This window comes from Herpailurus yagouaroundi, unplaced genomic scaffold (assembly GCF_014898765.1).
Source record: "Herpailurus yagouaroundi ecotype Mexico unplaced genomic scaffold, PumYag 149359, whole genome shotgun sequence".
Taxonomy (NCBI): Eukaryota; Metazoa; Chordata; class Mammalia; order Carnivora; family Felidae; genus Herpailurus; species Herpailurus yagouaroundi.
This window is the reverse complement of record NW_024422577.1, coordinates 1-11719: the sequence shown is the minus strand read 5'-3', so window position 1 is coordinate 11719 and position 11719 is coordinate 1. Positions and strand designations below refer to the sequence as shown.

Sequence of the window (11719 nt, the reverse complement as noted above, 5' to 3'; positions counted from 1 at the left end):
TTAAATGCATTAAATCACATCAATTTCTTATAGAACCAGACACTTTTAGTGATGACACTCAATTTATTAGTTATTATAATATTGGTAATAGCTCTGTTATAAAAAATGATTCCTAGCTTACATCAATCTTCCTCAGGAAAATGTTATCTAATCACCAACATTCACCTCTCTATGAATGCCACTGAGGTTTGCTGATTGTACTACCATTTCTTTTGTGTCATCTCCACTTTCTGATCTTTTACTTTTCCCACACCACACACATCTATTTTATTATTTGTGATTGAAGATGATGATGGTGATGATGACAATAACACCACGGATGAAGACTTATGGCTACAGTCAACATCAGATATTAAAGGCAAGCGTGAAAGTCATGTTTTCATGAGCCGAAACATACGGACAATGGCTCGGCGGATCTCCTTTGTCTTGGCGCTGTAAATGAGAGGGTTGAGCACAGGAGGTACAAAGAGGTAAACATTGGACATGAGGACGTGTACATAGCATGGGGCATGCTTCCCAAAGCGGTGCACTGTGGAGACCCCAATCATCGGTACGTAAAACACAAGTACAGCCAAGATATGTGACATGCATGTGTTGAGAACTTTCAGGCGTTCCTCTCGGGAAGCGATGGCCATGACCGAGTGCAGAATGAGCACATAGGAGAGGAAGATAAGAAACACATCCATGCCAAAGGTGGATACAAGCACCAAGAGTCCATAGATGCTGTTGATAGTGATATCAGCACAGGCCAGCTTCATCATGTCTGGGTGAAGGCAGTAGGAGTGGGAAAGAACATTGGATCTGCAGATAGGCAGCCTCTTGAAGAGGAAGAGAAGAGGAAGGAGGGTGATGAAGCTCCGAGCAGCCACAGCTATGCCTATTCTGGCAATGACTTCATTGGTGAGCACGGCGGCATAGCGCAAGGGATCACAAATGGCCACATAGCGGTCAAAGCTCATGGCCAGCAGAATGCCCGACTCCATCATGGAGAAGGAATGAATGAGAAACATCTGAATCAGGCAGGCATCGAAGGCAATGTTGCGGGCATTGAGGCAGAAGGTTCTGAGCACGGTGGGCAGTGTGGCCATGGACATGGCCACGTCACTGAAGGACAGCATGGACAGGAAGTAGTACATGGGCTCATGGAGGCTGGGCTCCACTCGCACGGCCTGCAGGATCACAGTGTTGCCTCCGAGGGCCACAGCATACATGACACAGAGGGGCCCTGCTAGCCAGGCGTGAGAGCTCTCCAGACCAGGGATGCCGGTCAGGAGGAAGGAAGCAGGATGAGTGACATTGAACAGTCCCATGGTGGGGGGTGGGGAGGCCAGGGCACTCTTCAGGATTGGAACTTGGGGACTTCTGAGAGTTGCCCCTACTAGAGGGCAAGAAGCCAGGGAGTAAGACACACAGGGGGTGAAGTCTACACAGGTGGAAACTGATGCCTTCCTGAAATCACAGGTTAGAGGTAAATGTAGGCAAACTTTCTTTCTTCATTTTATGGTCAGCAGGCCCCAGGAAGGGCTAATTTTCCTCTATTTTATGAAGAAAATTAAGACATTGAGAATGCTTCAAAAATATTACTTAGGTACAAAGAAAATTTTCTATATTTCAATTAGTTTTAAGAGCATCATTGAATGCAAATATGTGAAGTATAATCCATAGGTTGTCATTGTAAAGACAACCAGGAATTAGAGTTACAATAACTCTTGGAAGTATTAAACATTTCCCTGAAAACGGTTAACCAGAGGTGTCTTCGACTAATTACAGCATTTCTGAGAGCTAGTTGTAATGATGATGTGCTATGTGAGAGAGGGGAAGGGTCCCATGGGCTATGGAGAAAATTGACCACCTCTGGACACCAGCCTTTTATTGGCAGAAGTGCTCCAAAAGAACAAAACAAAAAGAACAAGCAAACGTTGTGGAAATGCACAAAGGTGTTCCTCGTTTTGGAAACATTATTACTTCTCTCTTAAATATTCTATGGTTATGCTACCATTCAGCTTGTGGAAGGGCATTGCACCAAACACCAGGTTTTCACCCCCTTACATAGTCATATATACTTTCAAAATATCCTTTATCTCAGAGACACATTCATGTACCTTCACAACAGCCTCACCAGGATCCCATTCCTGCTCTTAGAAAGAGCACCTTGCACTTGCACTGCTGTCTCTCACACACTTTCTTTTTTTAATTTTTTAAATGATTACTTATTTTTGAGAGAGAGACAGAGAGAGAGAGAGAGAGAGAGAGAGAGCGCACGCGAACTGGGGATGGGAAGAAAGAGAGAGGGAGACACAGAATCTGAAGGAGTCAGCACAGAGGCCAACGCGGGACTTGAACTCATGAACCAGGATATCATGACCTGAGCCACAGTCAGACACTTAACTGACTGAACCACCCAGGAGCCCTGCACACACTCACTTTTATTACACAGATATACTCTACTCTTATTCTTGACATTCACAGTCTTGAACATGCGCCCTGTGGTGCTCATACACTCAGTCCACACTGACATATATGCAGATTTTGTATGCACACAACACACAATGTACATGCAGAGTTCGACCATCAACAGCATGTCACTTACATGTGTGTAGACTCCTTTGCCCACATTATTAACCCCTCACAACATAGACGCACCCTCATGTACTCTATTACTCAGCTATTCTACCATGACATGTGTTCCTGACTCCAATCCCAGAGGCTAACCCACCGCCATTTCTCTGTGAGAGTGATTACATTTTGTAACCTCCAGCATTCTGATGTTCTGGGAATTCTTTCACCTCCAGCCCCTCATGATGGATGAAGACAGAGAGGGCTGGAAGACTTTTCATCTGGCAAAACAGTATCAGGCTAAGGCACCCTCCTATAGGAGAAAACTCCGTAAATATTTTGCTTCCCCTTCCTCTCTCAAACCTAACAAAGCAGGGTCAGAGCGTAATCTCAGAATCCTTGCTGATCAGGATGGAAGAAACAGGACCTGAGAGCCACAGGTATACAAAGGCCATAGAAATTCTTGGATGACCCTTAAATCAGCATTATTACAAGGGGGACATTACAGAGTTTATGGGAAATTTTATAATTTGGATCGTCTTATGGTTCCCAGGAAGTATGCGGCCATTCTCTGTGTTACTGATTACATCCCTTCTGGTCCTAGAATCAGTCTGTGCACACCTGCCTCTCTCCAGACATGTGATGCTTGGGATCCAGGACTGAACAACCCCATTCATCTCTATTTTCCCCCACCTGACTGCAATTATCATTCTTCATAAAAAACTCATAGAAGGAAAAAAAAAACAGAAGAGAAGTGAGCAAAGGAGAAAGGAACAAAAAGAGAAGGGAGAAGAAAAAGAAGAAAACAGGCTTCAGTGAGCAGGATTCTGTGCAGGACAGGGCAAAAGCCATCGTGCGTGTAGGGATCTGAGTTGTAGCATTTGTGGGAAAAAGGCTGCCAGACACTCCAGGAACACATCCTTTATCATTCCCAGTAGTGGCTCACCTTGTGGGCGGAGGGGGTTCTGGGTGCATGTGAAGAAAAGAAATCAGTGAGAGAAAACCAATCCTTGCTGAGCACATTACGTACCAGATATCCTGCCAGGAACTTATATCTATGTCACCAGTGCATCCATGACAGAGGTGGAGGCTCCCCCAAGTGAGCCTGCCTCTTAGAGCATGGAAGCAGGTGATAACGCCTCATCTGAGTAAAGATCTGTAAGACTCTCTAATGTCTAGTTCAGTCTTTGAGACCCATTGAGGTGTTGGAGAAGATGCTGAGAAGGAAAACAGAGCTCACATTTCTGCATGGAGATTTCAAAGACACTATCGAACAAAGAGGAAGGCTAAAGGCAGATTCACGTGGCCAACAAGATGCAGAAGTTCTTGTCTCCAATGCGGGACTCCAGTTCCCTTGTCCTGGAACTCAGAACTTTCCTTTCTCTGAAGCCACAGAGGGGCCAGAGTGGTTTAGGGGAACAGGCCCTGGAGGGGGTGAGGAGCCCTGGCATTTCCCCTGGATGGGGCTTGTCCTGGCCGTGTGGGCTTGGGAAGCTCAAGTTCTCTGTCTAGATCGAGTCTCCTCCCCTTTATCACTGTTTTCCCACATATTATCCTTTATGGCTCTGAAGTCCTTTTACTTTTTACTTTCTAGTCAAAGAGAGAATGCCTGTGAAGGTTTGCTACAGAGCTTCAAGAAGGCAAAGACAGGCTGAGAAGGAGTTGGGGGTGAACAGAGAGGCTCTGCTGATGACCAGCATTTGAAATCAAGGGCAGGAATAGAAAAAGATTAGACATGCTTGGCTATGCCAAACCGCTGTAAAATTTAGAACTAGCTGATTTGTCTACACTTTGAATCTCCCAGGTGACTTTTACAGACTTTGTCTCAGAATTCATATGACAAGTACAAACGTTGAACATCTGCACACTCAGCAGTGGGTTTGATCCGTGTTGTAATTTGTGATCACCTTGCTTCCTGGATTTCTGAAATTTGCCTGTGCCCTGATCCTATTCTCCACCCTGAACTGCTATGATGCTAATGAATCATAGGAACATGGATCCCAAGTTCACTGAATCAGCAACGTGAGCTCTCTGGAGAAACAGTGCATGACCCAGGGTTAACAAGTTAGTGGCAAAGCCAGAACGGGAACCCCCAGTCCAGGGACGTTGCATCTGATCTGCTTACTCTCACTTTTTTTTTTTTTTTTTAATGTTTATTATTTATTCCTGAGGGAGAGAGAGAGAGAAAGAGAGCACAAGTGGGGGCAGAGAGACAGGGAGACAGAATCCGAATGAGGCCCTAGGCTCTGAGATGTCAGTGCAGAGCCCGATTTGGGGCTTGGACTTGCAAACTGTGAGATCGTGACTTGAGCTGGAGTCAGGCACTTAACTGACTAAGCTACCCAGGGACCCTTGCTCTGCTCACTCTAATAAAAAGCTCCCTTCTGGTAGCTTCCTGCACTCTATTCTTCTTTATCTCCCCACCCCTTACCCAGTTTCACCCTTTCTTAGAAGAAACCTCAGAAGAGTCAGCTAGCTACCCACTACTGGGTTGCAGAACTCACCAGAAGCCAAACAGAGGAACGTCACCAGGGGAACAACACACACACTCCTCTGTATCTGCTAGAGTGAATTCATGCCTGCTCTTTTTTATCTAATTCTAAGCCTCTGGAGAGAGCAAGTGAGGCTGGCTTTGTGTCTGAACATGCATCGGAAAGAATTTAGTCTCTGGAGAGCCTTAAAGACCAGTGAGAATAAAGCATGGGCTCCTGTATCTGAAAAAGAACTCAGCAATTATTCAGCCAGTCCAATAAGACACTGTCTGTGAAGGATGGGCAGGTGTGTTAGAGAGGAGTTCATTGTCTTCTAAGGGATCCCAGGATTTTGTAATGTTGACCAAGCCCAACAAGTAATGTATGAGCAGAACATAACCAATTTTGCTTCTCAGACCCCTTTAGTTGCATTGAATCAGGCTAGTTCTTTCCTCCACCATGCATGAAAACTGAGTTTCCTAAGATTTCTGGTGCCCTGCAGATGATAACACAGCCTCTGGTGAGCCCTGTGTATATTGACAATGCCCAGGCTCACATAATAGTCGAACTTTCCAGGGTTCAGAGTCACCCCATTTCCCTTCTCCCAACCCTCACTCGCTAACCATGGCTTTTGACTTGTTCTTCTGAAAGGAGAGAGAAGGGAATGTGGATGGTTCATTATTCATGTGTGTTTCATTTAGCTGCTGTCATGTTTAGTAGGTGTGTGAAATGTTTAGACTTGACTCTTTCATTGTGTTTCATAGATTATCGTGGAACCTCTTTCCATAGTTTACTTCTTCTTCACTTGGTTTAAATTAATGTCTCTTTACTCTGTATGACTGCTTGTGTCTTCCTGCAAATACTCATCACCCCTGTAGAACCCTATGCTCTGGTAGACTGGAGCTAAGGCAAAGCCCTGACAGCTGTCTCTAGCACACAGCTCATCCAGGAAATGGTCAACCTGCCCCTACTGCAACAAATAGTCTCCTCAGAACATCATTAGTCTGTCATGCAAACTTAAGGATGTAAAAGAGTAGATGTAGGGGCATGAGTCAGCAACCAGTCGGCCATGTTTTTCTTTCTCCAACTTTTGGGGGAACATATGTCTCCTGAGTAGAATCCTTGAGGTATCTCTGTATTGACCCAAGTTCAAATGGGATGTACTTCCCTATCCCTTTCCCTTGGGTGTGGTGTGGGGCCGAAGACTCATTAATTTCCACCAGATCTCTTCAGCAGTCATTATTCAAATCCTCTAATTCACAACTGTTTTTTAGCACTTTAATTAGGGCAGGATTTTTCATCTCACCCATATTACCATCTTGAGCTGGATGACCGTTTGTTTCAGTGTGATGTCCTCTGCATTGTGGCATATTTAGTGGCATCCCTGATCTTCTCACACCAGCTGCTTCACCCCTGAGGGTATGATACCTCACCGTGGGGTATGATGCCCCTGAGGGAATAAATTACCCCAGTGGAGAACCACTGAATTCTGAGAAGGAGTTTGAAATGTGGCTCATTAATTCAAAATTTCCCCATGTGCTTTCATTTAGGATATAGAACCCACTGTGCTTATGTATTAGCCATTTTGAGATATGGAGAAATCATTTTAAATTTCTGCCCCATGTAAGTGTACAATCTCAAACTCCTGGCAGATTGGAGTTTGTTTCCTCAAAGGGCTATTTTCTGAGCTGCATTTATGCAATTTGGGAGATGCCTATTTTCTTTATCACAACCCTCCCTCTGCAAGGATTGCAGCTGAGTGTGGCCAATGCTCAGTTTTTCCTCTTTCCCACTATGTCTGCCTAATCCTAGACTTATGACATTCTTGAAAAAGACGTCTCACTGCAGTTGTTGCGGATTCTGAATCACTAACTACTCTCTTTCATGCTTTGTGCTTCCTCATTGTGTTCACATCATTTCGTCTACATGGAATTCTATCACCTAAACCCTTCCTGCTGAATCCCACAGCTCCAAGATTCCTTATAAGCTTTAGCTGCTCTGTGATTCTTTTCCTAATGTATTGACCTTTTTCATTAGAACCCTATGTTCTTTTCATTTCTTCATTGGAGTGTTTTTCAGATACTGCTGAAATGTGTACAACATTAAATGTAATTGGACTACCAGTCATATTCATTGCTTTATCCCCAGTACATAGACCAGTGTTTGGGTCTTGGTTGTCCTTTAGAATGAATGAATTGAGTAACATTATTGTCAACTTCATAATTGCAGAAACCATGTCTTACAGAGTCTGGCACGGCTCTGTGTGATATAGGAAATTGGCAGCTGCTTTTGGGTTGGCGTGTGCCCATGGAGCAACTCTATTCATGACATAGCTAGAGATGTTTCTGTAAAATGGCAGTTATCACCTATAAGCTATGACCGTATCATTTACATATATTGGCATCCACTGATTTTCAAAGCTTCTTTAAAACTTAGAAGTTGACAAATATTTTATGAGATGAGAAATAATATGAGCAGTACAACCAGCCATTTTCAGAATATTACATGCTATTTAGAAAATGTCACCCAATGAATTTGAACATAATTTTGGCCTCAGTCAATTCTTCCCCAATACTTCCTCCTTTATTTTACCTGGAATGTTGCTGGTATTGTCAGTCAGGGATATATTCAATTTCCTAAGGCTATGGTCACAAAACCCACTTTGGGAACTGTGAAGATGGAAGAGGTCTGGCTTCCCTCACCTACCCCTAATATATCCTGGAGGCCTAATAATATCTGTTGAATAAAAGTGAATGAATAAGTGAATTAATCAAACACCTTTGTTATGTGTATAGGCTGTGCCTAGACTTGATTAAAGCTTTCAGACACATCAAAAGATGCTCAATATCACTCATCACCTGGTAAATGCAAATAAAAAGCACAAGGAGGTATCACCTCCCACCAGTCAGAGTGGCTGGAACTACATAGTAAAGAAATAGCAAGTGTTGAAAGGACTTGGAGAAAAAGGAACCTTTGTGCACTGTTTGTGGGAAAGCATATTGGTACAGCCACTGTGGAAAACAGCATGAAGATTCCTCCAATATTTAAAATAGAAATCCCATATGATCCTGTAATCCCACTACTGAGTATTTACCCACTCCAGAAAACCTGAAAACACTAATTCTTAAAGATATATGCAACCATATGTTTATTGCAGCAGTATTTTCAGCAGCCAAGATATGGAAGCAATCCAAATATCCATTATAATTGAGTGGATGAAGAAGATGTGGTATACACATACAATGAAATGTTACTCAGCCGCAAAAAAAAAAGGAGACCTTGCCATTTGCAACAACATGGATGGACTCAAAGGGTATTATGCTAAGTGAAATAAATCAGACAGAGAAAGACAAATCCCATATGATCCTTATATGTGCAATGAAAAAAAAGAAACAAGAGCAGAAACAGACCCATAAACACAGAGAAAATCTGAAAGTTGCCAGAGGTGAGGCACTAAAGGAAAGGCAAAAATAGGTGAAAGGGAGTGAGAGATACAGGTTTCCACTTATTTATGTCATGCAAATAAAAGGCACAGCATAGGGAATATAGTCAATTATGTTGTAATAGCATTGTATGGTGAAATATGGGAGCTCTATTTATGGTGAGCATAGCATAACATACAGATTTGTTGAATCCCTATGTCGTACACCTGAAGCCAATGCAATATTGTGTGTTAGCTATATTCAAATAAAAAATGAACTCTGTCATATTCATTAAGCTCCAGGGATCTAGGGGTTGCCTGATTGAGTGGTCAGGCTGAAATTCTCTCACGAGAATGCATTTGGCCCTGCTGGGGCTGTGGTCTCTGAGGACTTGATTAGGTTTAGAAGATGCACTACCAAGCTCGCATGGCTGTTGGCAGGAGGTTTCTTTGAGTTCCTGGCTGGACAGCCCTGTCCATAGGAATGTTCACCACATAGATTTCTCCAGAATGAATGATTTGAACATCAGTCAGTATAATGCCACACTGCTTTCTTTCTTTTATTTTCTACTGTTTTCAATTTAATCTTTGCCTTACACGTGGTCATTTACTCCTCATTCTATTATGTAGAAGCATCATTGACCCCTCGCTCCTGCAATGGGAGGATAGTGCCCAGGGGCATGGACACCTGTAGCAGGGGAACTTTGGGGGTGGTGGAGGAATAAAGGTTGAAGCATGGATTGATTGCTGATTATCAGAGTAATTTCCAGGAATTTAAAGAAAGTATGATCCCTGAAAGCTGAGAGGAAAAGAAAGGAGGAAAGTTCCATGGATTAAGTGGTTATATAGCACTTGGTGATCACACTGCTACTCACCTCCTCTTGGGTTTTCTCTTTTTGCCCCTCAATCTCCTTCCCCTCTTCCCGTTACTCTCCTTCCTCTTGCTTATACTCTTCTTTCTTCCAGACCTTTCCATGCTTCTCCTTGATGTCTCACCTTTTCATCTCCTCCCGACCTGTCGGCTGCTCCCCTTTTCCCTCCATGTTGTCTCCTACTTCTCCATCTTGACTTTCTTCCTCAGCAACAGCTGTGACAGAAGCAGTTCCTTCTTCTTGACATGAGCAAACCCTATGCTAAAGCTTCCCCTTACCTCCTTGTAACCACATCAGTTGTTCCCATTGTAAAGGACAACAAAAAATAGTGAAACAAACTGCCAATCTGACAATGCCTGATTCTCCTGAAACTTCCTCTGTTTACTCAATCAATACCTGTGAAGCTTTTATGAAGTGCCCGCCATTGTGTGAAGCATTGTGGCAAGCCTGAGCATATCAATCGTACCTTCCTAGTTTGGACTTTGTTTTCTTCATCCCGCTTTCATGCTTTGAAGTTTTCTTATTACTTGTTTGTTGCCTGTCATCTATAGTGAAACACAGGCATGATCAGAATGAACCTTGATTACTTTGTTCACAGTTGTGTCCACCTTATTTATTCCTGGTAGATGCTCCATAAGCATTTGTTGAATGGATGAACTCATGATCCTTGCTCTATTTGATGAAAATATTGTGAATGTGTTTCTTGAATAAACATCTGTGAAATTTTAGTTTCTATTTTGTTCAAGTGTTTCTATTTGATTCTATTATATTCTATAATATAACATCTGTTGTTCCCACAGTATGCCTTACTTTCTTGATAATAATCTTTCCACACAGACATCAATAAATGGATTCACTTGTATTTCCAAATATACCACAAGTCCTCCCAGAGAAGGATCCCAGTGCTCCTGATCAGCACTGTGTCTCCACACCCTAGCCTGGGTCTCAGAATGCAGTATTCAGTACTGAATTTGTACGTATTAGTCATACTCTAACCCAGGAGACAAAAGCCAGGGTCCAGAGATAGTACAGTCAGAATATAACTACATCAGTTCCTTAGAATGAGAAAAAAATAATGTAAAAAATTGTTGGCCAAGTATTAGAGGACCAAGGAGACCAAAAGGGAATGTGGAGGTGTCAATTCCAGAAGTCACTTCTAACTCTGGGTCTGGGGAACAGAAGGAGGGGATGACAGTATTAAATCTGACGAGATTGGAGGAGGAGCCCCTCAGAGCTGAAACTCAGATTTTGAAGAGTGGGTGCTGTTTAGGTGGTTCCTGAGTGTCAAAAGTTCAAAGCAGCCCGTGTGCCTGAGGCTCACTCTTTTGAGATGGGGGTGAGGTTGGCCGGGGGTCTCTCAGGCTTGTTCCGAGGCCTCTTATAGGTTCTTGGTAAGACAGGTTCTGGCAACGTGGAAAGTTGCAAAATAGGACCAATAATGCCACTGGCATTCCTTCCTACCGCAGCCCCCCTCACCCTCATTTACAGATTTGGGAAACGGGTTGGAGAAGGAGAAATGCCATTTACAGAGGCCCAGCCTCATAATCACAAAGAATGGCTTAAAGGGTGAGATCGAGACAGAGGGACAGTAACATAACAACCAGTACAAAAAAAAAAAAAAAAAAAAAACCCAAAACAAAACACAATGAGCTGAATCCTGGGAATTGTTTATACAGGTTTCAAGAGCTGAGAAACTGACCAGCAGAAGGGAATACAACCTAGAGATTTGCAACAGTAGGAAGCCATCGCCACCTCTGGGTGGGGGAGTCAAAGGTGGTGTTACCAGAGCTGCAGCAAAGTGATCCTGCCCAGCACAAGCTGGAGCCCGGCGGAGATGCAGACCCAGGCCAGCAACTCTGCTTCAGGCAGGAGAGTGCAGTGAGAGTGATGTGACTCCTGCCTGCCAGTGCTCCCTACACCTGAGCTGTTGCTTCTCAAGCTCCTGGGAAGTGTCCCAGGTGTCATCTGAAACCAACTGCCTTAATTGGAGGGCAAGGAGAGACCAGGAAAGAGGCAGCCACCCCAGATGGTAGGTAGCAGAACTCCTGAGCAAGGGAACAAAGATAGGAGGTTTGTCTTGGGTGGTGGCAAGCTAGTAGATGTCTGCACCGGGCACCAGAACTCGGTTTATATAGAGGACATAACTGGGCTCCGTTGCATACCCTCCTGCTGGTCTCAGCAAGACATGACTATCTCAAGGTCATGTCCTTGGGGCTGTTTCAGCGAGAAGGAAGGCAGATTATGCACATTCCAAGGACAGCATCAGGGGTGAGGAGCTCCCATTGGTGGGGTCCAGCTCTTGGGTCAACCAGCAGTCACGACTTCTCCATGACCTTCCCAACAGACATTCCTGTTCAGGTGCTGCTTGATAAGAGGTCCTCCTCTTCCCCTGCATGGGG

General features: G+C 43.9%; 1 protein-coding gene across 1 annotated transcript; it reads right to left on the bottom strand.

The window, feature by feature from the left end:
- Positions 1–371: 371 nt before the first annotated feature.
- LOC121026622 (olfactory receptor 51I2) lies at positions 372–1310 on the bottom strand. The gene has a single exon (XM_040469416.1). It carries the CDS (start codon positions 1308–1310, stop codon positions 372–374), a length of 939 nt encoding a protein of 312 aa, XP_040325350.1.
- Positions 1311–11719: the final 10409 nt, after the last annotated feature.

Coding starts and splice junctions, on each gene's coding strand:
- LOC121026622 (XM_040469416.1), bottom strand. CDS start 1,310: ATGGGACTGTTCAATGTCACTCATCCTGCTTCCTTCCTCCTGACCGGC.